The sequence below is a fragment of the Solanum tuberosum genome, unplaced genomic scaffold, assembly GCF_000226075.1.
Source record: "Solanum tuberosum cultivar DM 1-3 516 R44 unplaced genomic scaffold, SolTub_3.0 scf00010, whole genome shotgun sequence".
NCBI lineage: Eukaryota > Viridiplantae > Streptophyta > Magnoliopsida > Solanales > Solanaceae > Solanum > Solanum tuberosum.
The window spans coordinates 1,875,788-1,903,175 of NW_006238936.1; the positions used below are offsets into that span (position 1 = coordinate 1,875,788).

The 27,388-nt window shown below is 34.3% G+C and overlaps 4 protein-coding genes across 11 annotated transcripts in view; 2 read left to right on the forward strand and 2 right to left on the reverse strand.

Moving 5' to 3' along the window:
* Positions 1 to 409: 409 nt before the first annotated feature.
* On the reverse strand, positions 410 to 3,033 carry LOC102580228 (LIM domain-containing protein PLIM2b-like). The gene is made up of 5 exons (XM_006339725.2): positions 2,890 to 3,033; positions 1,634 to 1,733; positions 1,519 to 1,547; positions 1,325 to 1,414; positions 410 to 722 (listed from the first exon to the last, which is right to left on the reverse strand). Exons 1-5 carry the CDS (start codon positions 3,022 to 3,024, stop codon positions 411 to 413), a joined length of 666 nt encoding a protein of 221 aa, XP_006339787.1. The 5' UTR covers positions 3,025 to 3,033; the 3' UTR covers position 410.
* Positions 3,034 to 6,365: 3,332 nt separating this feature from the next.
* LOC102583787 (uncharacterized) lies at positions 6,366 to 13,571 on the reverse strand. Of its 3 annotated transcripts, XM_015311670.1 has the most exons (15): positions 13,379 to 13,464; positions 13,230 to 13,274; positions 13,026 to 13,085; positions 12,723 to 12,924; positions 12,500 to 12,574; positions 12,279 to 12,380; positions 12,126 to 12,154; positions 11,780 to 11,893; positions 10,711 to 10,825; positions 10,200 to 10,390; positions 9,977 to 10,090; positions 8,859 to 8,939; positions 8,507 to 8,739; positions 7,515 to 7,554; positions 6,366 to 7,184 (listed from the first exon to the last, which is right to left on the reverse strand). In XM_015311670.1, the coding sequence occupies exons 3-15, from the start codon at positions 13,077 to 13,079 to the stop codon at positions 6,606 to 6,608; spliced, it is 1,929 nt and encodes a 642-aa protein (XP_015167156.1). In that variant the 5' UTR covers positions 13,080 to 13,085; positions 13,230 to 13,274; positions 13,379 to 13,464; the 3' UTR covers positions 6,366 to 6,605. The 3 variants fall into 3 exon arrangements, with proteins under 3 accessions (XP_015167156.1, XP_006339537.2, XP_015167157.1); XM_006339475.2 differs by lacking the exon at positions 13,230 to 13,274 and having other exon boundaries at positions 13,379 to 13,571; XM_015311671.1 differs by lacking the exons at positions 13,026 to 13,085; positions 13,230 to 13,274; positions 13,379 to 13,464 and having other exon boundaries at positions 12,500 to 12,584; positions 12,723 to 12,826.
* A 2,905-nt stretch (positions 13,572 to 16,476) lies between these two features.
* Positions 16,477 to 21,812, forward strand: LOC102584328 (acetyl-coenzyme A carboxylase carboxyl transferase subunit alpha, chloroplastic-like). 6 transcript variants are annotated; one of them, XM_006339476.2, is made up of 11 exons: positions 16,477 to 16,694; positions 17,495 to 17,935; positions 18,166 to 18,240; positions 18,490 to 18,597; positions 18,689 to 18,849; positions 19,165 to 19,279; positions 19,375 to 19,529; positions 19,835 to 19,886; positions 19,955 to 20,023; positions 20,155 to 20,232; positions 20,582 to 21,812. In XM_006339476.2, the coding sequence occupies exons 2-11, from the start codon at positions 17,579 to 17,581 to the stop codon at positions 21,587 to 21,589; spliced, it is 2,178 nt and encodes a 725-aa protein (XP_006339538.1). In that variant the 5' UTR covers positions 16,477 to 16,694; positions 17,495 to 17,578; the 3' UTR covers positions 21,590 to 21,812. The 6 variants fall into 6 exon arrangements, with proteins under 6 accessions (XP_006339538.1, XP_006339539.1, XP_006339540.1 ...); XM_006339477.2 differs by having other exon boundaries at positions 16,477 to 16,639; XM_006339478.2 differs by having other exon boundaries at positions 16,477 to 16,639; positions 17,534 to 17,935.
* Positions 21,813 to 22,398: 586 nt separating this feature from the next.
* The window catches only part of LOC102585321 (DEAD-box ATP-dependent RNA helicase 8-like), a 10,802-nt gene continuing 5,812 nt past the window's right edge, over positions 22,399 to 27,388 (forward strand). Inside the window, exons 1-3 of the mRNA XM_006339480.2 lie at positions 22,399 to 22,963; positions 24,681 to 24,741; positions 25,862 to 26,096. Of these exons, the coding sequence (XP_006339542.1) occupies positions 22,680 to 22,963; positions 24,681 to 24,741; positions 25,862 to 26,096 (580 nt within the window). The 5' untranslated portion in view covers positions 22,399 to 22,679. The remainder of the gene's footprint in view (positions 22,964 to 24,680; positions 24,742 to 25,861; positions 26,097 to 27,388) is intronic.

A 27,388-nucleotide genomic window follows, 5' to 3' on the forward strand; every position in this document is an offset into this window, starting at 1 on the left:
AATTAGTATGTTGAGGTTATATATATATATAGAAATATATATATATATATATAATCTACACTATAATTATAATTTGTACGCTAAGTATAGCTCCATAAAAAAAATTAAAATCCAATATAGTTAATGTGAAAATATACACCTTGACACAACATTGCACAAAATGTATGTATATGTATATATATTAACAAAGGAATATTATATCCAGACAATAAAATTTAATTAATTACATATGAGGGGTTGCCTTGGATAAATATATATATAAACAAATGGGAAAAATTTAATATATGATAAACACAAACATTTTAGCTATCAAAATAGATAGAAGGATCAATTGATCCAATTAATTAAAGGATAAAATTTAATTAAATGTAATTTATAATACTTAGGGGAGAGAGGGTACTTTTTTTATATTATGATTCTTGTGATTCCTCTGCATTTTCAGGCTCTTTATTATTATTATTATTATTATTCTCTTCTGTTGATGTATTTTCAACAGCATTATTTTCATCATCATTTAATGGTGTTATAGCAGCACTATTCTTTTTGTTATTTGCAGCTTTGAGGACATGTTGGTAATTTCCTTTTTCCATGAAGAGTTGAGCAAAATGATGCTTGCAATACAAGTTTCCATCAAGGGATGCATATGTTGCATGGGTAAGTGCACAACCTCCATGTGCACACTTGAAACATGATTTGTGGAATGATTCTCCTTCCATTGTCACCTATAATTCAATTTTGAAATAGTCAGAGTTTACGTTTTGTGCACTGATAATATATACGAGAGCATAAAGTTATGAATTGACTTATAATAATACGTAACATTTCATAGAAAATGGGATATAGTAATTAACTAATTAGGAAACATAGCAATAACATGTCATAGAAAGGACAAGTCAATTCACAAAGTATTCTATATTTACTTAATTTACATTTCAGGGCATGGGAAAGGTCACGTTATAAAAATATGTAGTATAGACAATTTATATTAAGGTAAGAATTAATGACCAATTCCACAAAATATATATATATATATATAGCAAAAAAATTCTATACCATCGAGTATGTGTAATTTAAATTCATTCATTAAAACCATAAAATCTGCCTATGTGTAAGCAAAACATATTTAGTCGGTTCGATTAGTTCAAATAAAGGAAGAAAGTTATAATAGGTTGAAGCTAGGTCGATGAAATACTTTGAGGAGTTGAAAATTAGCATAGATCCGGAGATTTTCAAATTGTGAATGAATTGAGATTAATTGATCATGAATGAACCTTTTTGTTTTTATTTTTTTAAAAACAATTAATTAATGGCTTAATATTTGTACCTTTTCAAGTGGGTAAACAGTTTTGTCACAAGCAGCACATTTATCTTGGGTTCCAGAGAACATAGCTGAAAGTTTGCTTGGAGCTCTTGTCTGCACAAAATATATAATTAATTGTTAGCTAAAAATATTCGAGAAACAAATTATTTTTTTTAAGAAAAACATATATTTTTTTAAATGTGTAGTTGTGAACATACCAATGAATTTTGCCTCTCAGACTTAGCTGCTGAAACGTTAATAATTAAGATTATTAGTAAAAATTAAGATAAAAGAAGCTTAGCAAAAATTAATTTTAAAAAATTAATGTCTTACGATTCTGAAAATTCTTGCTAAAATTTCCCGATTCCTTAAATAGTTGTTCGAAATGAGTCTTGCAGTACAGGATTCCATCCATAGAAGAGTAATTGCTCATCTGCCAAAAAAAATAATCAAAATTATCAAATATATATGGGATAAGATACAAATATCCTTAGACTATGATCGAAATTTTAGAAACACACCTTAACTAAAAAAAGATCCTATTACCCCTGAACCAATTTTTTTTTATTATAAATTTTGGACACCTTTTTGGCTTATGTGGCATTCAAATATCTTCCACGCACCTCAACCACGTGAGGTCACGGAATGTGCCATGTAAGCCAAAGGTATACAAAATTAATAAAATAAGTTCGAGAAGATAATAAGACCTTAATTTAGTTAAGATGTGTCTCTAAAATTTTGATAGAAACACAGAAATAATGGGGATTTAATGATGGATGACAATTTGATTACTTTAATAACTTAATCTCTTTTAAAGCCGAAAAGTAACATAACTTGCACTTTAAGATTACGTGCCTTCAATATACATATCTTAAAGAAATCCCACATAAAATAAGAATAAAAATGGTCTAATTATAATATCTTCTCAAAATGTTACTCCCTCCATTCCATATTAATTAATTTTTTTAGGTGTTTCATACCCTTTAAGAAAAGTAGATTAAGACATAAATTGAACATAGTTTTTCATTTTTACCCTTATTAATTATTGTCAAATTTATTGAAGTCATCACATTGAAAATACAAATGAAGGGTAAAATTGGAAGAACACTCTAAAAGTAGTCTTGAAAACTGAACAATTAAGTTAATTTAAAAAATGGAAAATGCCTCAAAAATTCAATTAATATGAAATGGAGGGAGTAATAAATAATATACACAATTGATAATAAATAAAATTCGGGATTGTGGTATAGTTGATGGATTGTTGTTTCGGGGAAGTGGGGTGAGACCTAGTGAAACTAGAAATTTTGTCAAATGTGTTAAAATTTAATATGTATATATGAAAATTTGTAATTTTTAATCTATATATGCAATATAATTTTCTTTATACGAAATATAATATTCAGACTAAAGGTATTTACTTAACCATCCTTCGATCTATATAGCTCGTAAGGATAGGAACAAGGGTGGAGTTAGATAGCTAGGGTCCGATTCAACTGACCATCCTTTGAATTATTTTGATTTTTCTTAATGAAAATCAGGACGCGTGTGGAATTGAATAGTAAATATGTAAAGAAAATAGGGATACATACCACAAGAGTGCCTCTGCAATGGCTACATTTGAAGCATGATTTATGATAAGTAACACCATCAGCAGACAACAAATCAACAAAATAAACAGTTTTATCACAAGCTGAGCATTTATCCAATGTTCCTGTGAATGCCATTATTGTATATATTTTTTTAAATCTTTTTATTTTGTATTAAATAAATAAATAATTATATTCACAGAAGCCTGAAAATCTTCAATCTCAATAACTATTCAGAGTTAGAAATATGGCAGAATAAAAAAAGAAATTTGTACAACAAAAAGTTGTTCTGCCTTTTTTTTAATATTCTAACCTGTTTTGTTATTGAGATTAAAGAAACAAAAAAAGGCACCCTCTCTATCTCAGTTTGTAATACACAAATTTTGAGTTACTTTTCATGTGCAAAATAATTACTATAACCCCATAATTCAATGACACGTGATTGGGAGATCCAAATAATAGGAATTTTATTTTATTTTTTTATTTCTTTGCCTCTCAAATAGGATGGATGCAATTATCTTGGATTTGAGTGAAATTAGGCTCTAATTTGACTCTTTCCCATCACTAATTTAAATTCTTACTCTTTACTTTTTTTAAAATATTTTTCTTATGTCGAGGTACGAAAACAGTCTTTCTATTGGCCCTCAGCCCCTCACAAAGGTAGAGGTAAGGTACAGTCGACCTCCTCTAACCTCATTTGTGGGACGACAATGTGTGGATATTCAAAAGAACAAGATAACATTGAAATTTTCTTTAAATGAAACTTTTATACTTGTATTATAACTTAGGTAATTTGATTTAGTAAATATTTTTTGCGTCATCATAACACTTGATCCATAAAATATTTTCCTTATAAAAATAATGGAACTGTATAGATATTCATCAAACATTATGTAAGGTTGAGAAAATTAACTTTACATCGACAATTTTTTTTGATAAAAGATCACTTGATAGAACAGATTAAGTTTTATTGCGAAGCAATCGTGGCAATTATAATAGTATTAAATCCCAAAGAAATTTGTAACCTCAGCAATGCTTTGAATTCATGGAGTGATAAATACATTGGTACAACTACCATTACTTGTGCAGACCAACAAGAAAAAAAGTAGAAATAATTGGTGTAACAACCAATTATATAACATTCTCAATTATTAAAATTACAGATAAGGGACACAACATATTAATCATTGTAATTAATAATTAATTAGTGGGGATTATATCATTGTTCAGTTAACTGACAGGTATATATGTCTTGCCTTAATAAAATGCTAAGTTGTTTTCAACGTGCCTTAACATCATTGACAAGAATTAACCACTGCCGTTAATGGCAAACTGCTTCATTTCTGAGAATTTATTTGACACATTTTGTTGTTGTTTTAACTTTTTGTACTTGGTCTGTCTAAAAAGGTAGAAAATCATCTAGCGGTCTGAATTCAAACTTCTTTGAAAAATATTTATATAAAGCTAAATCACTATTCGTTTAGAGTTAAAATGTTTGAACAACTCGAGTTAAAAAAAAACTTTATTTTTTAAATATTTAAATATGTCATCCTTTTTTGAACGGATGAGTAAGCAGAGTAGCTGTTTATGTTGGACAATCAGATATTTAAAATGTCTTTTTCCTGATTTTGTTTTGGCTTTCTCACTCTAAACGAAATTGATTACAAACCAGATTTTTTTTCTTTCAAAAAATGGGTTTTCAACTCTATTTCTATGATTGAAAATTATGTCCCTCGTCAAATTCATAGGAGACAAAAATACTAGGTGATTCTTTCTATTTGTCTTAGTCTTGGTGGATTGAGTTACTCGATACTTGTTGCTGGTGGAAAGTGACAGGTACCCCATAGAGTTAGTCAATATGCGCGAAAGCTGACTCAAACACCACAATCAAGGGAAAAAAACAAAAGAAACAGTATGCCCCTTGTTCCAAAAATACATAAAAATGTTGAAAATGAGTCAAAAGGAAAATGAAACTTGGTCAAAAGGGGGATTTGTTTCGACAAATTCCTAGGAACAGTTAGAAAATTAGCCAACACCACACTTGTACACATGTTTTTGTGTGTGCATGCGTATAAAGTAAACAATTTACAGGGTAAAATATACCTTCATAGATTATGTAGGAAAAGTGAAAAACTAGAAGCATATACCTACTGGCTACTAATTGTTTCATAACCAAAAGATTAGCTTTGTACTTTATGTAGGAACACAACAACAAGAAAACAACGACGATAACGTCTCAGTTTCAAGCAAGTTAGATGTATGAATTCTCACAAACCATGACGCTTCAATAAAGCTAATCTCTGTCTAATATCATATAACTATATGGATAAAAATAAAATGCCTTAGAAGTTCTCATTATTTTGTGGCATGTATTCAAAGGAACAAAAAGTTAGAAATAATAGCATAGAAAACCTCTAACATGGGCCATAGTGGAGTGTACAATAGGTTTAATTTATTTTTCCAAATAATGAAAAGATATAGCTTTTAGGCTATAGTACAAATAACAACTCTTAAAAAGACAAGAAACAACTAAAAATACCAAACAAAGTGATTAAATTATTCCCCCTAGCCTCATTTTTCTAGGTGAAAACTTGTCGTTTCTCTCTTTTTCATAGACATAAGCACATTCTAAATATCCACTTAGTTATTATAAGAAGCAGAGCCTGCAGAAGATTCACTAATATCTTGGCTCATGGATGCTACAATATCAAAGGAAAATGGTGCAAGATCAAGAAGTTTTCGTAACGAAGACTACAATAACAGAAGAGTGTTCCTGAGGAGCTATCCACTTCACTGGGGAGATTCAGTGGAAGATGGAGAAAACAAAGAAGAGGAAGCTGCAACAGTAATGCCAAGAAGTGAAGAGAAGACTTTCATGAAGAAAATATTTATAGCAGTTTTCCATTGGAAAGGAGAAAGAGCTTTAATCTTTCGAAGGCTCAAGCATAAGGTCACTGTTTACTTCATTACTTGTCTTCCTGTTGGATTCAAAGCTCCTACAGCAATGATTTCAGCTTAATATCATTTTGTCTACCATAAAAAACTGCTATCAATAGTTGAAATTCCGCCTACTTTACTAAGCATATATCGTTCACAGTTATGTGTTTAATTTGAGTACAACTGAAAGGCATGTACAGAAGAGTGGAAATAGTAAGATGGATGCTATATTGCTAACTTAAATAGAAATTTGTACCTTGGTCTTGTGTACCTGAACAAGCAAACCTCCCATCTGCTTATAACTAACCTGTTAAATTAGTTCAAACTGCCACAAATAGCTTAAGAACTCAGAAAAGTGCACAAGTTAATTAGCATAGCTATAAATGCAAACGTGATTTATTTGATGCGTTGATCGCTAATTTCAACAATTATTTTGGATTGCAGATCACCATAAAACTACTTTTGCAAACCTTTCTACTTACCATGCATGTTGTGCACTAACAAATTTTGATTCTGTACCTGTGACATTCATGGCTTTCACAAAGAGTAAAAAACTCTGCAACAGTAATTTTATTTCAGAATAAAGAGTTCAGACAACTTGTTTATGAACATGTACTGGTACTACAACAAATTTTATTTCAAAAGTAAGTCTTCAGGTTCTGGTATACTCCAACTTGTAGCTAGGCCAGGAGCTTGTCCCCCACCCCACTGTCACTACTATCACCTCCCAGGATAAAGAAAATGGAGTCAGCGTGTCTTTTCCAGTCTTGCCATCTGTTCAATTACAGAGGCAATAACACTTTCTGGCACAATATGAGATCGGATAGAGTCTTTCCATGCCTATCGATTCTCCTTGAGCAGTTCACACCTCCATCTAGGATATTACGAACCACTATATTCAAAGAATGGATCCCTCTGACTTCATAAATCTCCACTTCAACATGTTCACTGATCCATTTGTTTCTTTGTTCAATATCATCAGAAGTGGGAAAAGAAGAGGGATTAAGAAGACTTGAGACAACTTTTTTCACCCATTCTTGAGTTACAATCTTCTTAAGCCTTTCAATATCTGGAGGAAAATATGGGATAAGGGAAAAGTTTATATCATCCCCTTTATCACCAGCTCTGCTATGTGCAAAATCATAAAGAGGAATCTTCCTGTCATGTGGAGCAGGGGAGATCAGCTCAATTTGCGGTGAACCTTCTTTGTGATTCAAAGTAGTTTCCATTGTAAGTGATTGCAAGACTGATTCATGGAATGAACTGGTCTGTATTATGTTTTTAGGGCTAGCCAGATCATCTGATTGCATAATTTTATTTCTTGTTGCTGTCATATGCCACTGAACATCTTTACGTTTTACCTGAAGATAATAGAGAACTCTTTAAAACTTATTTATACAGTATTAGCAATATAGCATGAAGCAACCATTGAAAGATCAAATACCACAAGGTAGGAACCACCTCACAATAGGAAAGAACTTTTGTTCTTTTCTGTCAATAGCTATAGGAGAAAAATCTAATAAATTAACAACTAGCGAAGTATACATATCATAACACAGAGTATCAATAAAGAGAGAGAATGTCAATCTGTGTCACGCATAAACACACACACACACACACACACGTGAACACACATACGCGAGCACACATATGCACACACACATATATATGAGAGAGATGGAGAGATATACCAGTGCTTTCTCAAGAATGATGTCTTTTTTGTGTCCAGTGCTGCCATACAATAAAAGAAGATGTAGAGCATTAATACGTGTCATAGAAATATGTTCTTAACATACGGAAGTATTAAATGAATTGAGGCAGGAATACTGAGACAGCTATCCATATTAAAAAGAAGATAATGTACATGTCATGGAAATATGTTTTGACATAATCGAGAAGGGGAATTAAGTCTAGCAAGAGGAAAACTGGGAGGGGGATATAATCAGAGTCAGAGACACATTCATTATTAACATGAAGTGAAGGATATTACAAGCCTTTGATCATTGGTGACCACAAAAAACAAAGACAGTTCTGCACATGGAAAAAATTCAAAAACACATTATTAGGTAATGATTCAATATACTCAGATTGATGCTGCATCGAGTTGTAGTATTAAAATTAGGTGCTTGAGTGAAGAAACTGCTCTAGTAAAAGACATGCGACGGATATTACAACTTCCACATGGAAGACAACAGTGCAGATCAAATTGCTCATTACTATGAGAGCATATCATACCATGAAGTCCCTTTACCTGATGAGATGGATTCTCCACAAAAGAAAAATCACTATGTTACAGCAATCTATATGATAGGTATCTAACAGAAAGAAAATTTCCTAATTTTCCAACTTTCTAATACTAAGAAATACTTCAACAACTTAACTATTGATAAATGAATATAACAGAAAAAAATTTGAGGCACCAGCAGTGGCGGAGCCACAGTGCTGGCCACGGATTCGGCTAAATCCAATAGCTTTGGCTCAAACCCTGTAATTGAATTAAAATGCATTTAATATGTACAAATTTATAATCAATTCAGAACACAGTAGGCAAACAGAATTGTGATCCAGAACCAATAAACTAAAAAATCTGGCTTCACCTCTGTCGCACCAGGAAATTTACTCATAGCCGTTTTCATTTCAACAATTTTCTGAAATATGTCACAATAAATGGTATGAATAAGACCTGATACCGCCACCACCAGCAGGTCCATTTGTATATAATGCTATGAACTCTTTTGTAAAGTGGATTGCTTGTTCCTTATTCTCAAATAAACCATCCATTCGTAATCTAATATCTTGACTATCCCTTGGCAAATCTTCATCTATGCTAACAGCTTTCAGGCTATCCAGTCCAATGATATAGGAAACTATATGTTTGCTTATGCCAGGGTATACTTCTTCCATCCATGATCTTACCTGGAAAAAAAACAATTAGAAGATTAAAATTGAAACACAACACTTCTTAATCTAGCATTCCAGGAGCCAAGATAAAACCATAATAGCAGTCCAGGAAGGAGAAGTAAAGACTTGTTTACCAAAAAATCAGCAGCTTTAGCACGTTTAACACACTGATATCCACCATAGGATATCTCTCCCCAGCCCTTCCACCCCTTGTCCTAAATGAGGCAGTCACCAAGTTAGAACAAACAGAAATATCCATCAATCCAGCTAAATAAAGTAAACCATTGCAATTCACAAACAACGCTTGCTCAAGGGAAATGGAAGGAAATGATAATGAGAGCAGATAGTGATCTTAAAAGTAAAATTCATCTTTCGTGAACTAGCCAAATGAGATTATAGTGGTGCTACTGTGTTAGGGAAATACATCCAATAAAAGATTGTACGGCCTAATAAGATGGTAAGCAGAGTAATAATATCAGGGGTCATTTGGTTTGAAAATGAGTTATGATGGGAGAAGTTATGTTGGGATAAGTTATGTTGGGATTAGTTATGATAGGATAAGTTGTGTTGAAATTATTTTTTATTGAGTGTTTGGTTTGTTGTATTCAAAATAATAAATTTTAAGAACAATTTATTTGTTTACAAAAATGCCCTTCATTAATGTAAAAAGTGATATAACAAAAGGGTTGAAAGAGACATTTTTGTCATTTACCTATTTATCCCGGGATAAGTTATCCCGGGATTACTATACCACCCTAGGTTAGGGATAACTTATCCCGGTACTAATTATTAATCCCGGGATAAGTTATCCCGAACTTGCCAACCAAACAACAAAATAAGCGGTACTATAATTTAATCCCGGGATTATTTGGTATTATCCCTCACACCAAACGACCCCTCATTATATTAGGAGGGTACCAAAACTCCAATTAATTGTGAATGGAAGTGTTGGTGAGGGTATTGTTTGATGATGCATGAATTCAACAGCTTCTATCTTGTCTTGGTTCATGAGATTAAGGTCAAAGCAGCAGATGGCATAACAAAAACTGGTTACAATTATATCTTTGGGATCTTAAGATTTTGACAACCCAGAGTCAAATCAAAATTTTAACGAGTGGGAGAAGGCAAGTGCAATGGGGTGTTGAGCTTACAAAAAGCATAATTTATTTAACCAAATGTTGCTTTTGGGACCACATGACAACAGAAAGGAAGAAATCTCTCCACTTTTTCTGTACATGAACAAAGAGATCACCTTGGAGGCCAGCAGCAACAGATTATTAGGAGCTGCTGCAGATGGTTTTGCCCCAGCACAGAGAACTTTACTGCTTGATAATGTCTGAAATGAAACATCTTGAAAATCTACAACCTGTCCCAAGGAAAACACAAGGTCCTAACACACCTCTTCTCTGATTTAAGCTTTTCATGTATTTTCCCTAATCAATCGAGATAGCCGATAAAACTTGCAAAACATTTACCACGTCTGGGGTTATGTAGCTACTAGGATTCCCCACTTCATACAGAAGCTGCTCAGCACACGTGCAGGGATTCAAAACCCCACCACTGCTTTCCGCCTTTGCTACACATACTTTCCCATCAAAGCTAACTTCCGCAAAAGGAAGAGATAAATCTAGGAGATCTTGCAGAGATATATCACGGTATTTATCTCCTACAGTGAGAAAATACAGTCAATGAGTTACAGGTGAAGTGACATAGAAACAGCATCAGAGTCAAAAGCTCAGAACTATAAGTAAGGGAAGCCAAAGATAAGTAGTACTAAATAAAGAGGAACTAAATTTTTTCAAGAACACGGTTCAATGGGTTTGAGATACATAGAGAAAAATAAAGTTCTCGAAGTGCATGCTTACTGGAGCAAGTGGAAGGCAACCCCTCCAACCTCAAGACTCCACCACAATATACACACATCATACTCCCTACGAAAGAAAGGTGCACATTCCTGAAATATCGCAATACGAACGAAAGGTTCACCTGGATGCATATAGTATCCTCCAGTAAGTTGGCAACCACATTCTAGCAGGTGGCCAGCCAGTGAACCTTGGGCAAGCAGGTGCAAGTCATCCCAGTTCCAACCGAGCTCATACACCTGATCATAATAGGGACCTTCAGATATTTTTCTAAAGAGAGTTCTAACTAATTTCAATATTATTACATCAGCATAATTTTGTCAAAGATAGTATTGAAGAACTAGGAACTATCCCATAAATAGTGACATAAATGTATAACTACGAAATGAATCCAATTGCCTTCACATTCAAAATAATCCAAGGCAGTCCCTAGGAGGAGAATCTTCTGCCTAATTGTTATCTACTCCAGTTGGCAATTTTGCTCACACACCACATTTAGCTGCAGTACTCAAACTTTAGTTGGATCGTTAAAATATCACTAGAAGGCATCCTTTCTGCCTGGTCTTTCAACACTGATTATCTTTCATGCAAAAAAAAAAAAAACTGTTCCACCAACTTATTCCATCCAGTCTATTACAGTATAAGATCAGCACCAGGAAGAGGCATGTAGAGAAGCTCAAAAGACTCAGAAACATGAACCATTGAACGTGAATTCAAAGACCTCACAAGGCTTCTGCTTCTTTCACTAATATGTTACAAGATAGCTTTGAATCATTTCCACCATACCTTTGAATCATTTCCACCAGTAAGTGGTAACAAGAAGGCAGTTTCCACCTTATAACTCCGGTTGGAGCTAATTTTATATAAGATGAAAAATGCCCCATACTAGTAACACTTTTCATGTGCAACTGAAAAGTGTCGTTTTCTATGCTTCATCATAATAATAGATAAAATTTTGATGAGTCAAAAGAAAACGAAAAAGGAAAGCTAACTTTGTTGTACATGAATTTGACTTCTTAAACAAATTTTCAGTTGCTTAAGATGTGGAAAGGTGAGTAGTTTTCATCAGCTGTTACTCTCATAAAGGGAAGTGACTCTAAATTATACCGTAAAAGGATTATATTTGGTACAAGTGAAAAGATAAATGTCATTGCCAGGGGTATCTGAAAGGAAAAAAGAATCAGCTATCATACCATTGGGGCTAAGAATAAGGAAGCATCAGCAACTCGAGAAGTAATAATTACATTCGGTCTGAAATTCTGAAGACATTCAACAATAGGAGCTGCTCCTAGATACACACTAACATCCTGCAGAAAAAAAAGAAGGGAAAAAGGGTGCTACTATAATCGTAATACTTATGTAACCAAGGATCTACAGAACGAGGATGAAATGATCACTCAATTAAGATTTAACAAATGAACCCACCCAGAAGCATCAGAAAAATTAGATACAAGACCTGCACAGCACAATTTTTGTACTTGATGGAATAAATGATGCTGACATGTACCATTGAAAATATTGTATATTGCCAAATCTTACATCAACATGTTTAAGGTGCTCCTCCAAATCTGAATGTACCCCAAAAGAATTCTATAAGTATGACATGGTTGTGCAGCTCAAAGGAAGAATGAGGAAATGGAAGACATGCAGTTAGTACATCAGCTTATTTCATCTTTCAAATTCAAGCTTCACCTGATCTGACAACAGCAACTTGATGAGCCAGACCAACAGTTATAGAGATGCCCAGTCCGCTTGCAAGTCGTAAAACTTCATCCCGAGCGCCAAATGGATCATCTATTCCCCATATTGCCAAAGAGAAAATATTTATTCGATGGAGAAAACAAAGGCAATTTCTACAGAAAACAAAAAAGAGCAAGAAAGACAGATGAGGGAAATCTAGGCATATCACATACTTGCACCCATGTTTGTAATAATGCAAACTCCATTCTCCACAGCCAAAGGCAAGAGCAGTTGCATCCACTCTGAGACTATACCAAACTGCTAGTAATCAGTTATCGCCAAACAAGCAAAATTATCATATTTCTATCATACTCACAAATAGACAAACCAGATAAAGGAACTTGGAATGCTTCTCTGTAATGAAACAAAAGTAACTACTTAATAAGAAAAACATACTACGGGGATCATAACCCTCGCCACCAGATTTCATGGCCTGATAGCGCTCAGCCAGGGTGCGCTCTGCTAGGCATTCCAGCACTAAATAATCCAACTCCCTCACCCTCTGAAGTAGCTTTAACGCTGCTATTGGTCGATCACCTCCAAATCCAGCACCACAACCTACGTAAACCTTTTCCTTTCGCCTTTGAGGATTCACCCTCTACAATTTCATGAATTATAGAACATGTCATTTAGTTTCCTTTTCCCTCTTTCCATTACAATTGTACGTGCACTAGTAGTATAAAAAAAAAAAAAACTAACCAGTCTGATCTCACAGTCATAACTCACAGGTGTATCAACACCTAGTTCTTCCATTACAACCTGATAATTAATTACAACACCATGAACAACAACACAAAACGGGTCTTACAATTAGAAATTAGCACCATATAATCCCAGCTTAAATTACATAATGTAAAAAGCTCAGCATTGTAACTACAATCAAGTCAGAGTACAAGAACTAACCCTATCAATCGTTCAATAATCAATTCCTTCTGCTAAACATTGATGCTAAAAATTTTATGGATTCATCAAAAAAAATAATATGAACTTCTTAGCAACACAGTGATGCATAAAGAAATTGGAATTCAATAGAATAAAAAAGATGAGAGTACCTTGAAATTACGGTTGAGATTGAAAAATTGGCAGAAGTATCTGAGTTTTGGTAGTCCCTTTCGCCGGCTCGTTAGAGAATTCAAAAAGAATTTTGCCACTGCTGCTCTACGTGATCTAATAAGTAATATAGTATCTGAGTCGTGGCAATGCATATCGTAAAGTTTGTAGGACCAGTTTAACAAATATAATATACCTGAGGGAGTAAAAATAAATAACTTTTTCATGTGAGGTATAAGGTATAAATTATAATAATTTGAGGATAAAATGTCGAGAAAATGATCAAAATGATCAAAATGATCCTTCATGTACAGGGGTTGAATTATTTTGGTCCTTCATATATATCAGTTTATCTAAATGGTCCTTAATGTATGTATAAAGAGTATCAATTTAGTCCTAGACCTAAAATCTAATTGAAAACATAAAAAAAATTGTTAGATTTAACAGAGGGTCCCGCGGAATTGACAGATGACAGACCCTTCTTCCTCCATCCACTTTCGTTCACCATCAAGACTGTTCTTCCTCAATCTGCTTTTGTTCACCATCACCACTGCAGACCTTTCTCCTCAACTTCCTTCTTTCGTCATTTGAAGTCCATAAGAAAAATAATACACACTACACCCATTTCATTTCCATCGAAATAAAATTTTCAAGCTTCCATTATCATACATAAAGAAGAAGAAGAACAAGAAAACTAAGATCATCAGATAAAAGACTCCATTTATTCTCTTGTTGAAGCGATCTATGGGGAGTATATAGCTTTCTTTTCGTTTTATCCTTTTCAAAATTAGTAATTTTTCAAGCCATTTTTTTCATTCTATTTTTAAAATTTTAATGGTAAAATTTTAACGGACAGAAATAGAAAACAAAAACCTTACAAATATTCTTTTGAAATTTAAAGAAACTTTTGTGTGTGAGAGAGGATTTTTGGGAGCAGAAATTGTAGAAGAAATGGCAAAAGAAAGAAGGTGAAGGAGAAGCAATGGTGGAAGAAAGAGGGAGGAAGAAGGGGCCCACCAAGTGTGGGACCCAACAGTTAAGTTTAACAGTTTTTTATGTTTTCAGTTAGATTTTAGGTCTAGGACCAAATTGATACTCTTTATACATACATTAAGGACCATTTAGATAAAGTGATATATATAAAGGACCAAAATAATTCAAACCCTATATATAAAGGACCATTTTGATCATTTTCTCATAAAATGTCTGATGAGTTCGGTTGGAGGTATTAGATAGCCCTTCAATTATTCATCCCTTCATTTTTGCTATAGTGATAAGATAAATTATTTTCTATATATGGTGAATAACTTATCTTGAAATAATTGAATAATTACTCTTTGAATAACTTATTTCTAATCAAACAACAAAAAAATAAAATAATGAGAAACTATAGTCTATAGGAGCGGTGAAGTAAATTCGCTAATAGCAACTCTTAGCGTGTATTTAAATTATTTTCTTCACTTCAATTTATGTGACATAATTTGAATCTCAAAAATCAAATCTATTTAGTTTGATCGAAAGTTCGGACATGAAGTTTTTAAAATTTTATATATTTAGAAACTACATAAAAAGTATTATAAGTCACAATAATTTACAATTCAAAATATTTGAATGACTACGAAAAAATTACGATTAAAGAAAAATTTATTTGAATCTCAAAATTAGAAAGATATCACAAAATTAATGTCATAGACTTTCTCCGTCTTAATTTTGTGATATCTTTCTAATTTTGAGATTCAAATAAATTTTTTTTAATCGTAATATTGTCACAGAGTTTCAAATTTTACCGTAGAAAGTCTGTGACATTATTTATGTATAGTTTTAAATTTTACAATTATAACTATTTTTTAAACATATGATCAAAATAAAATCGTCAGTAAAAATATCCAATTAACAATCTAAATCAAACAAAGACTCTAAGGTCTTTCCGTTAATATTTTAACATACAAAATTCCTGGAAACAGGTTACTAGCCAAAAAAAAAAAAAGATGACTATGTTTACTTTAAAGTTCAAACATGACATAGAGATAACTTCATACATTAAATTTTTCAATTTCAGCCTTATAAGTTATAAGTAAATTAATTATGCGAAATTTTTATAATTTTATTGATTGATTATTTAAATTTACATTTTATTAAAAAGAATGTGATTTTCATCGGGTAATCCCTTCACCTTCTCCTTCTCTCTTTTTTTTTTTAAATTTAATAATTATGAAATGATTAAACATTAAATATTTCATAATTTTAAATAGCTATCCTTCAAACGATTATTCGTGCAAAATGTTTGTTAGCGATGTATCTATATTTAATCGAGTCATAAATGATAAATCGATTCACTCACGCAAACTCCAATTAATCTACATATCAATCGCTAAAACAAATCACAACTCTAATAATTGTGGGCTATATATTCTATAATAATAATTGAAATTATTTTATTCTGTGTTACGTCGCTTGAATTTTCAAAATTTTAAAATTAATTTATTTTGAAAAAAATATTTTCTAATAAGATGCAATTTGTTTTTAACTAATCAATTTTAAAAAGCATCTCGAGCTCAATTAATTCAAAACGTTTAATCATGATTTTTTTATCCCTCGGAGTTGATCTTTGGAAAACACATTTGTCATAGAATTCCAAAAATTGAATGTTGAATTTTTCTAGAATTTGAAAAACATACTAAATTTATTTTCACTTCAAACTACAACTCTAAATTTTAGATATCATTTTTCAAATACTTACAATTTTCATAGTCAAACACACTCTAAATTAATTAATTACAATTTAGATATAATTAATAGTGCACCTATGAGGAACATATGAGACAGTGTTGTTGGTACAAGCTAAAAAATCACACCCAAAATCTTCAAATCTCGGGTTCATCTCATCCTCATCTCCTATGTTTTTTTTTTTCCAAAAAAGATGTGTGTGGAACATTTTGGATAAACATTAGGTATTGTGTAACAGTCAGCTCAACTAATATTTGTCTCCTCAAAAGGCCAAACTTACTTGTCCATGTTTTGGCGGGGACCTCCATGGCTTTTCCAAATACTCCAACAATACTATCCATTATATCATCTACAGGGAAAAAAACTTTTGTTTGTATATAGGAGATACATATATACTTAATCTCAGTCGTTCATTCATGTTCTTGTACAACAAAGAGCATACTAGCTGATAAAGAAAGGAGAACCCCAGAATTTTCTGCTCCATATTTCATGCTAAGTGTTTCCGAAAACAGTCTCTCTACCTTCACGAGCTAGTGGTAAGATCCACCTACATTCTACCCTTTCCAGACCTCACTTGTGGGATTTTAGTGAGTATGTTGTTGTTGATATTTCTAGGATTATAGTGTTGTCCTACATGCCTAAATGTATTTTTGTATGCATAATTTGTCTATCCAGTTGTAAAATTCTCCTTTGATATGCTTAGAATTCTTATACTATTAATCAAGAATTGAGCTCTGTATTGGCTTTTGTTGCTTATGTATGTGGGCTCTTCAGGGTTGTTGTTTATTTGTGATGTCTTAGTATAAAGATGAAATCTTTGTCTCAGTCAAGTTTCAAGTCTTGTTCTTGAAATGTTTGGAAATTGGGTAATTGATGGAACTTAAATGATTATTTCTTAATGATAGAACTCTTTTTGAAACAGTCTTTCTAGTTCTTAAGGTAGGAGTAAGGTTTGCGTACACTCTACTCTCCCAGCTCCCACTTGTGGGTCGATGTTCTTGTTGATAAAACCCTTTCTGATTAGTACTATTTATTGTTATCTCAGTAAATGTCTTCCCTAAGTACAGCTCCTATTAGTGGTAGAGCCAGGAATTTATACAAGAGGATTCAAAAATGGTCACATCTAGGATTTTAACCTATGACCTAAAGCAATTTTTGAACTCCCTTTGCCACTTTACTAGAACTTCCCATTACGTTGAGGGAGTTTGGTTTTTCACAATTTTCTCCATTCCTCTCAATAGCTTATATATCACCAAAAAAGACTAGTTTTTGACCTGTTTGCACAGGGGGGATTCGATTGAACCCCCTTCTTCAAGCTAGCTCCGCCCCCGACTCCTACTCATGTCACCATAGTGGAATGAGTAATTGATGTTAATTTCTCCTTTTTGCAGGTTCATTGTTAATTTTGTTTCTCTGTGTGGCTATTGTAGATATTTGGGTTGTAAGGCATTGCAGTTTGCACATTCAAAGGGTAGATGGCCTCCTTATCTCTAGCAGTTGGGAATTGTGGAAAAGGTAGAAATGCAGAGAACCTGAGTTCTGAATTTGTGCCACACTTGTCTCTTGGGAGTGAGTTTCTTACCAAAAGGTTGTATGGCCTGAATTTTAAGGATTTGGGAAGTCCCAAAGTGAGGACGAGGAAGAAGTTTCTCATTGGTGCTGAAATAAAAAAGTGGAAGAAGCAGGATTACCCGTGGCATGGTGATATTGATCCAGACACTAAGACACCCTTAAAGTATCTTTCCTACTTTAAGCCTCTTGATGAGAAACCGAAACCAGTCACACTTGCCTTTGAGAAGCCATTGGTTAATTTAGAGAAGCAGCTTATTGAGGTGACTTGCTTACAAATGATGCTTGGTTAGGAACAATTACATTTCATAATGAAATTGATCCACACCTATCTTATATGCCATGACATTAATGTACTGCTGAAAAAGCTAAGTATTTGGTGCAATGTGGCTACTTCATGATTATGGCAATAGAAAGGTAGAAACTTGTGGTACTGATAGTAGTTACTAGAATCATAGAACTAATGCTTTATTCAAACTCATTTCTTATTCAGGTACGTAGAATGGCCGAAGACACTGGACTAGATTTCACTGATCAGATTTATGCTTTGGAAGCTAAGTATCAACAGGTAAATTCACCTGAAAATTACAATAGGTAGCTGGTTGTATAAGTATGTGTGTTTATCAAAATTTACGTTAGTTTTGAACTAATATGATCTTAAAGAGGGGAATTAACTTTGTTTTCCTTGTATTACCAACTTATGATAATTTGTATACTTAACATATAGTAAGCATCAGATTAATGCTTATACCTGTGCAAATATGATTATTTGACCAACACTTTCCTGTTCCATTTGATACATATGCCATACTTTCAGGCCCTGAGGGATTTGTACACTCATTTGACACCCATCCAACGGCTCCAAATTGCTCGACACCCTAATAGACCAACTGTTCTAGATCATATACTAAATATGACAGAGAAGGTATACCTTGTGATTTTTTTCTCTTTTCACTATTGTTATTAGCAGCTTTTCTGACAACTCGAGGAATCTCACTCCTATGTCGTGCATGAAGTGGGTAGAGCTCCATGGAGATCGTGCTGGCTATGATGATCCAGCCATGGTGACTGGCCTTGGGAGCATTGAAGGTAGAAGTTACCTCTTCATTGGTCATCAGAAAGGTAGAAATACAAAAGAAAACATCATGCGGAACTTTGCAATGCCAACCCCTCATGGGTATGCTTCAAGAATTCTCCTTCATAGCATTATTACTAACTACTATCATTAAGCCTTTATAGTTAATCTGCTCTGTGGGCAATAACAGTTAAATTGAAGTGCTTTTTTCATTAATCTAGCAACAAGTTAGGCTGAAGTTGTTGCTCGTTAGCCTTTCCGCATGTTTCCAATTTAATTTTATTGCTCAGGTTATCAGGGTTTTGGAAAGTCTATGCAGCATTCAGTTGTTTAAAGGGGAAAAATGTTTTATTTGATACCTTAAAGTAGGTTCAGTAAAAGGATGGATTGATAACTACTAAAGTCTTCGTCTTGCAGCTACAGAAAGGCTTTGAGAATGATGAAATATGCTGATCATCATGGCTTCCCAATTGTTACATTTGTAGACACTCCAGGGGCTTTTGCTGATTTAAGATCTGAAGAGCTAGGTCAGGTGTGAGTCTTACCTTGACTTTGAAATATTGTGCTATTAGATTACGTATAATTAGTCATGTAGAATCTATAATCACCTCCAATATTTTCATGTAGGGTGAGGCAATAGCCTACAATTTAAGGGCAATGTTCGGGCTGAAAGTTCCAATCATAACGGTTGTAACTGGTGAAGGTGGTTCAGGCGGCGCTCTTGCCATTGGATGTGCAAACAAGTTGTTAATGTTGGAAAACTCAGCATTTTATGTTGCTAGGTAAGTTTGGTTCATTTGTACTTCTTCCATAACTTTATTTTGCTACTTATCAGGCACGTGACAATTTGAAGAATAAGAAAAGTTCAAGTTCAAAAATAATTTTTGTGCCTGCAGAAATATAAGCAAGATATGAACTCTCATCTTACTATATCAAGGACCAAAAACATGTTGTGTTAGCTTAAAGACGCAGACACATTGTACCTGTGTAGGCATAGATTTTGTAGTTGTTTCTTTTCTTCTTGCATTGTTTCCTTGAATATATCGTCTTTGCTATATGTTTACAAAGTCTATGCTTCTCTGACCAGTCCTGAAGCTTGTGCTGCAATATTATGGAAATCTTCACAAGCAGCTCCAAAGGTATACGAGAAAGTTGTTCAAGTTTGTGAAAAAAATGGTTTATCATTACTAAAATTCTGATTGAATAGGCAGCTGAGAAGCTGAGGATCACAGCTCAGGAACATTACAGGCTCCGGATAGCGGATGGAATTATTCCTGTAAAAACTCTCACCATCTATATACTTTTCGCCTTTATACTTAATTTGGTTTTAGGTTGGAAAAGATTTAGAATCTATGGTGAAGGCCGAGCCATTACTAAAATGCTGGCTTTGTTTGTCATCTCTTGCAGGAACCGCTCGGTGGTGCACATGCTGATCCTTTCTGGGCATCTCAGCAGATTAAACATGCTATTCTCGATGCTATGGCGGTAATAACTTCTGTCTATGGAAACAGACCAAAGGCTAATTCTTTGCTTAGAAAAAGAAATAACTGTATTGACTTGTATGGAAATATCAGTGAATTACCAAAGGCCTTTCCACATCGTATCATGGATGGACTGGGGTTAAGTAATAGAATTTCACTTCTGTGGGATGAGATGGGATAGGATTACAACGTATTGATCCAATGTTTGCTTGCTAACTCTATCTGATGACAAATTTTAACATTTTAGGCCATTCCACTAGGTTAGAATTGATCTTAGTTGATTGAAATATCAAATTCCAACATTTCGGTATATTCTGCATTTGACATGTTTTCACTATGGCTTCTTGATTCAGGAACTTGGAAGGATGAATTCTGAACAATTGCTTCACCAACGGATGCTTAAATTTCGTTATATTGGAGGTTTCCAAGAGGGAATACAGGTTGAACCTGAAAGAAAGCGCAACATGAAGCCATCCGAGGCTAACACACCGCCTGCTGATTTGGAATCAGAGCTTGCAAATCTTAAAAAGAAAATTCTAGAAGCTAAGGGACCATCTGATCCTGTTACTATCCAAGTCCTTGAGAAGCTCCAAGAAGATCTAGACAATGAAATGACTAAAGCATTCATAGCTATGGGCTTGGAGGATAAAGTTGAATCTCTTAAACTAGAGTTGCAAAGAACTCCTATTCCGGATCAACCACTTAACAAGTCTTTGCAGGAGAAAGCCGATAAGATTATGCAAGAATTTAAGCAGAAGTTGTCACAACCTGGGGCGTATCTTGGTTTAAAGCAAAAACTTTACACCGTGAACATGGCTAGCAGGCTCATCGAGCTGAAGAACAAAAGTGAAAAAATAAAAACTGAAGTTAATCAGAAAATTCCAACAACTGTAAAAGCCAAGATAGACAGTTTAAAGACAGCTTCAGAAAAGCTAAGAAATGGGGATTCTTTGGATACAAATCTTGTAGAGGAAGTAGAGAAAGCTAAGAAAGAGCTGGAGGATGTTCTAAGATCAGCCAACCTGGAAATAGTCGGCACGCGCAAAAGGACAAATGTTGCTGTTCCTCCGGAATTGGAAGAGGAGGTGGCTAAGGTAAATGCAGAGATTAAAGAGGAGATGGAAAGAGCAGTGACTAGATCAGGTCTTAGCGAGAAGATTGAAGAGCTGAAGGCAGAGATTGTGAAGGACTCCAACTCAGAAAAGGTAAAAGAGCTGGAAACTGAGATAAGGGAGGGTATTGCTGCTACCCTCAGTGTCACCCCAGTGAAGAAAAAGGTTGAAAGTTTGAGAGAAAAACTAGCATCACTCACCAAAGATGATGCGGAAAGTAAAGTTGTCGCAGAAAATGGAAGATGGTGAAACTAGCTCATGAGTTTACTCCTTGTGCTAGCTTGGACAGTAGTACTTGATTTTGGTTTGGAAGAGTTTTTTTCTAGTCCTCCTGAGATATATTGGTGATTTGCACCTTGGATGATTTTGTACTTGTAAGTTGTAACATGTATATGGATTACAGATGTAAAGTTGGTTAGCAGCATAATATGTATGTCCATTTTCTTCTTATATATTTTCCTTTTTTCTTCTTCTTTGAGATTGAAAATATTGACATACTAGAGCAATCTGAGGACAGTGTCATTAACCTATTTTCATAGATATTTTTCACTTCACAACTAAAACATATGGATGATGTAAGTTATCCACTACATGTGTTGGTGAGAGATACTAGGTATATCCGATGGAATAGTTGAGATGCGTACATGTTCTCGAGCGCGACCATAATGTTAAGATTTTTTCTCCATGGATGTGCAAGTTCAGTCATTTCCACAAGATATGCCATGAACTTCCAAACATCTTCACAATTGGTCTCAAGTCATCTAAAGCTGCAACACCAATTCTTGCCTTCTTAAATTCTTTTTGTATACCTACATCAATAACAAGTACTACTGTACTATGCTTGGAGTATAAAGCATAGCAAAAACTCACACCGTCGTGTTACTTTAGCTCATTAAAAAAAAATACAAAGTATAGTTTACTCATCTCATATTTTTTTTAGGATAAATCAATAAAGTATTTTTAAATTTTTTTTATTTTAGGACCAACTAATATGAGACGGAAAGAATAGGATAATATAAAGTCTCCACTAAATTCAAATTGAGTCCTATTTTAGTAAAAGGCCGGTGCTCAGTATGCCAAATGCCCCGTTTCAGAAAAAGCTAAATACATTGACTGCTCTGTAATTTTAATAAATTTCTCTCCACGCCCTAGACACTTTTGTCCCCATTTTCTTCCATATCGATTTTTCCTCGAATTTTAGGTGGAATTTTCGTTGTGTTTGTCTCTCACAGCAGTATCGCCGTTGGTTGCCGGAGATCGTACATTCTCGCCAACCTACAAAGTTTTGTGCATAATTGTTTGGATACTTCTTTAGTTTCTTCGAGATACCTAGTTGGTGATGAATCCGAGACCAAGATTTCAATCGCCAGGGATGGGGGGCCGTGGAGGCGGCGGCGGGGGGAGTATGCACCCAAATACTAACCCAAACTTTCAAAATAGAAATCCTCAGCAGTATATGCAGAGAGGACCTGCACCCTATCAGCAGCAGCAGCCGCAACAACAACAACAGCATTTTCAGAACCAGCAAACACAGCAGTGGCTTAGAAGAAACCAGTTGCCATCTGCCGATTCCACCGTTGCCGAGGTTGAAAAGAATGTACAGTCCGAAGCCGTTGACCAGAGGTAGGGTTTCTTTTCGCCCTTCATTCTCACTTTCTTATGCATAGAATCTAGGAAAAAGTGTGAGATTTAGAGAATTTGTAGTATTAGAGAACCCTAATCTGTCTAACAACTCAAATTATTGAGTATGGTAATGATATGAGCCCGATTAGAGTGAATGGATAGGGGATTCACATAGTCTCCCCTAACTAGTTTGGGATAGAGGCTAGTTTTTGTAGTTGTATCACGCATAGATAGTAGAATTTGTCGGAGGAGTTTAAAGTTATTGCCGAACTATAGTTCTGCTTCAAATCCAGACATCAGCCATTTTGTTAAGTACTTTACAGCATGGTTGGTACTTTCCACTGAATTACGTAACTTTTGTTTCTACGTGGTAAGTGAAGAAATCTGTCAAGTTAGAGAGATTGGTTGAATTGTTGTTTTGGTGGGTGCTGGTCATGGTATTAAAGGTAGCTGACTTGTTTGTATAAATCACCTTCTTACCTAGACTAGGTTGAGTCATCATGTGGGGCTGGAATATAGGGAACTTGTTGATGGATTGAAAAAAAAAGATTATAAATTAGTAGGAAAATGTCAAGAGGCTGTGATCGGTTTTCGTCTAGGTTTCTGTTTTTTTTGGGGGGGGGGGATGCAGTCGTTATGTACGAGTCAAAACTGATCTGCTTTGGAGGATTAAAGTTTGTGACCTCAATATCATGTGTAACATGACTTTCCATGTATACCAACATAAATTGTGGTTCGGTCCAATATCCTGTTCCAATATAGTAGGTAAGCTTGAGCATTGTATTATAATAAACTAAGCTTTGGCCATGAATATAACTAAGCTCAAGCTAGAGTATTCAGCCTTTTGGGTCTCTCAACTAGACTTAGTAGACCAGAAATCTCAAGATAATCACAGATTGCTTGTTTTATTAGTTGAGAGGTTTAGGTTATATGCCAATTAGTAAAGAGGCCATTTTTCAATATGCAAGATACTGGCAAGTCTAATTTTCTTAAATGCAGTTATACCCATTTGATCCGAGCAGCTATCTTATCATGTTAGCCTAGCAATAGGCTTGCTAGATACTACATACTCTTAGATTAATTTTATTCGCCTGTTTTGGACTTAAAATATTTTTCTTGTTACATTGTGGTCCACATACACAAAATCAAAGTCCGTGAGACTATCATCCAGACTCCCAAACATTTTTTCTCATAAATCAGACCTTCGACTGCTAACAGCATGTGCTAGCATTTTGTGAAATCAGATTTTTCCAAGAATGACTCTAAGAGTGCTGTGGTTGAAGAGATATTTGTGGATCTCATAATGATGACTACAGACAACGTATTCAATGTTAGGGGACAGAGCCTTGCTTAGTTTTCTCATTTTACACAAGTCATTAGTATTAGACCTTCAAGGGGAAGGGGACCAAAGAATGGTTGCAAGTTGGATGAAACTTTAGCTTCCATATGAAAAATGCTGAGGGAATTGGAGGATTACTAGTATCTTTTCCTTAATAGGGAAAGGAAGGATTATTTCTCCTATTGATGGCAAACAGTAAATATCAAGGGAGGATTTTTGTCCTCTCAAAACTTACATTTGATTGATAGAATTAGGACGTTTTTGAGTTTCATGTATCTTGAGTTTGAATTATTTCATTTATTCTGTCGAACATTTCTTAAGCCGTAGTGGGATTAATGATAAATCAATTCCTTTTCTTCTCTTTTCCCCTTTGTTCAGTTCACAAGAATGGAAGGCTAGGTTGAAGATACCACTACCTGATACTCGATACAGAACAGAGGTAAATTGGAAATTGTTCTCTGTCCATGTTGTTCAATACATTGTATTCTCTTGTGACAGTATGTTTGTGGACCATGTTTTTTCTGTTTCTTCCCAATGTCAATTTTCATCTATCTGTCTCATTCTCATACAACACAATGGTTTCACATCCTTCATAGGCAGTTTCATTACTCAATTGTTGCTGAAAACTTGAATCATAAGTTACTTGCCATAAGAAATGAGGTGGCCTTCTAGCATTCTCATAAACTATTAGCTCGAGACTTGAGCCATGAAATTTGTCATAGAATGCTTGCATGTAAAAGAAAAAATCCTTTAAGTGATCACCATTGTGATGAACCAACGAAGAAAGTAGGCTATCTTTTGGGACAAAAGGACTGATGTTTCTCTAGCTGAGATTTTCCATTAGCTAAGCAGTTCAGCTTGTGTCTGTCATTTCCCCCTTTTTGGCATTCCTCACCCATGATATTATTGATCTAACTCTTTAATGTGCTCTTGAGGACCTCTTAAGTGCTCGTGTCTAATTTAATCCATTAGAGAACGAGATCATTTGACAATTAACTGGAAATACAAAACAAAATTGCTTATGTAGAGTTGCTGAAAGATGTCTATTACTCCCGCAAGTGCTAGAAAGTGACGATATTCATATGATATGTAGCAGTAGCATTGTAAGTCTACATTTCTAATCATCTACATGATTTAACAGCCTTCACCTCTAGGAATCTCTGGTACTTACATGTCATGATTGTATTCCAGGCTGAGCACAACATCCTTATGAATTATTCATACAAGTGCTAGAGAGTTTGAGGCTATTCATTTGATGTGTATCATAGCATTTTAAATCTATATGTATAAATTTCTACATATTTTAACAGTAATTTGATGCACAAATAGTAATATCTTAGCTATGATATTTTTCTCACCGGTTGTTGAGTTATCAGTCTGTCTTCCTTGATGTGGTTTGCTTACTCCCTGATTGTTTTTCTTTTCTTTTCTGGATCTAGGAGAACTTCTGTAATTATGTAGTGTTGTTTATGAGGTTATTTCTGGCTGTTCTGCATTACTGATTGTCTTCACGGCTACTTACAAAAAAATGATTTTTTCGCTGCTACTTTTTCTTGCAGGATGTGACAGCAACTAAAGGAAATGAGTTTGAAGACTACTTTCTTAAGCGTGAACTGCTTATGGGAATTTATGAAAAGGGCTTTGAGAGACCATCACCAATCCAGGAGGAGAGCATTCCAATTGCTCTGACTGGAAGTGACATTTTGGCTAGGGCCAAAAATGGAACTGGGAAGACTGCTTCCTTCTGCATTCCTGCTTTAGAGAAAATTGATCAAGACAAGAATGTGATTCAAGGTTCGTATCTAAGCATTTTATAGTAGTTATACTGTGACCTCTCTAGTGCTTGACTGCTTGTAGAGCTGCAACTGAACTAAGCTTTGCATACTAGTTCATGTTGAGTAGCTAGAAAAGCTTTGGCATAATCTGGCGTACAGATCCTTTACTAAAGGAGTTGAGTACTTGAGTTAGGCCTGAAATCATTTAGGCCCCTCAAGTAAGAGTAGTCAAAAGCTCAGAAAACGCCAAAGTCTGTTGGGGCTTTAAGTTTAAAGCAGAAATAAAACGTGGGCTTTAACAAAGAAAAGGTCATGGCGAAAAAATACTTCATGTTTTAAGATAACCAAAAGGAAGAGTAAGCAACACACTAGTAGAAAATGAAATATATATGTAATGCAACAAAAAATAACTACAAACACAAACAACAACTAGTTGGACAATAAGAATTGAAACAACTATAATTAACACTCTGTTTGGATGGTTGTTACTCATTTCATAACGTATCAATATGTATTGTATTGTGTTGTATTGTATCGTACTGCATCGCTTCAATGAATACAATGTTTGGATAGATTGTATCGTTCTCCATCGTTGCATAATGTACACATCAACAATTTGAATGATAAAGAGTACATGGTAGAGCTACCTTAAAAAGGTAGGGAATTTCAATTCCCATATCGAAAGGAATTTTTCTTTTCCATGTCACAATATTTTGAACTTAAATCCAAAACCATGCTTGTAAAATACTTGTTTTCAGAAAGAAGGAAAAAAACTCTCGTAAACACATTCATATACTGTATGAAGTTGATCTGAGTTTAGTCTAGTTAAGTTCAATTTTGCTTTGACGCTCAACAGTTGTGAGCATAAGCTTGGGCTGGCTTATTTACTGGTGATCTAAGTTCAGGCCTTCCTTCATTTTGCTGACTCATTCAGAGTTCTAAGTTATTGTAGAACCATTTTCAGATTGTCTTGCACATTCCATGACCTCATTAATAATGCATGTATGTCACTTAGATTATTTTTTTTTGAAACTTGATAACTTTGTATTATAACACAATAGTACATGGGCAGTACTAAACCTTATATACAGATGAACTCCAAAAACTCCACTATTCTAAATCTAAATTGAATCTAAAACATCAATTATAGAGACAGTTTCATTTGAGTATAATTGATTGCACCAAAAACATAACAACAAAATGCAGTTGAGTTTAACTTTCTGCATACTATTCTCTACGCTCTCAAAACACCTAGAATTTCTCTCTTTCCAGGTTGCCCACCAGATTGAAGCAGGGATAATTCTCCATCTC

Excerpts from the sequence above, each read along its gene's own strand:
- LOC102580228 (XM_006339725.2), bottom strand. The coding sequence starts at position 3,024 with ATGGCATTCACAGGAACATTGGATAAATGCTCAGCTTGTGATAAAACT. Across the intron at positions 1,734-2,889 it reads ATTGCAGAGGCACTCTTGTG|ATGAGCAATTACTCTTCTAT; the intron begins GTATGTATCCCT and ends TTTTTTTGGCAG. Across the intron at positions 1,548-1,633 it reads TAGCAAGAATTTTCAGAATC|CAGCTAAGTCTGAGAGGCAA; the intron begins GTAAGACATTAA and ends TTAACGTTTCAG.
- LOC102583787 (XM_006339475.2), bottom strand. The coding sequence starts at position 13,531 with ATGCATTGCCACGACTCAGATACTATATTACTTATTAGATCACGTAGA. Across the intron at positions 8,740-8,858 it reads CTAAAGCTGCTGATTTTTTG|GTAAGATCATGGATGGAAGA; the intron begins GTAAACAAGTCT and ends TTTTTTTTCCAG. Across the intron at positions 7,185-7,514 it reads TCATTCTTGAGAAAGCACTG|GTAAAACGTAAAGATGTTCA; the intron begins GTATATCTCTCC and ends TATTATCTTCAG.
- LOC102584328 (XM_006339476.2), top strand. The coding sequence starts at position 17,579 with ATGGCCTCCTTATCTCTAGCAGTTGGGAATTGTGGAAAAGGTAGAAAT. Across the intron at positions 17,936-18,165 it reads TAGAGAAGCAGCTTATTGAG|GTACGTAGAATGGCCGAAGA; the intron begins GTGACTTGCTTA and ends TTTCTTATTCAG. Across the intron at positions 19,280-19,374 it reads GATCTGAAGAGCTAGGTCAG|GGTGAGGCAATAGCCTACAA; the intron begins GTGTGAGTCTTA and ends ATTTTCATGTAG.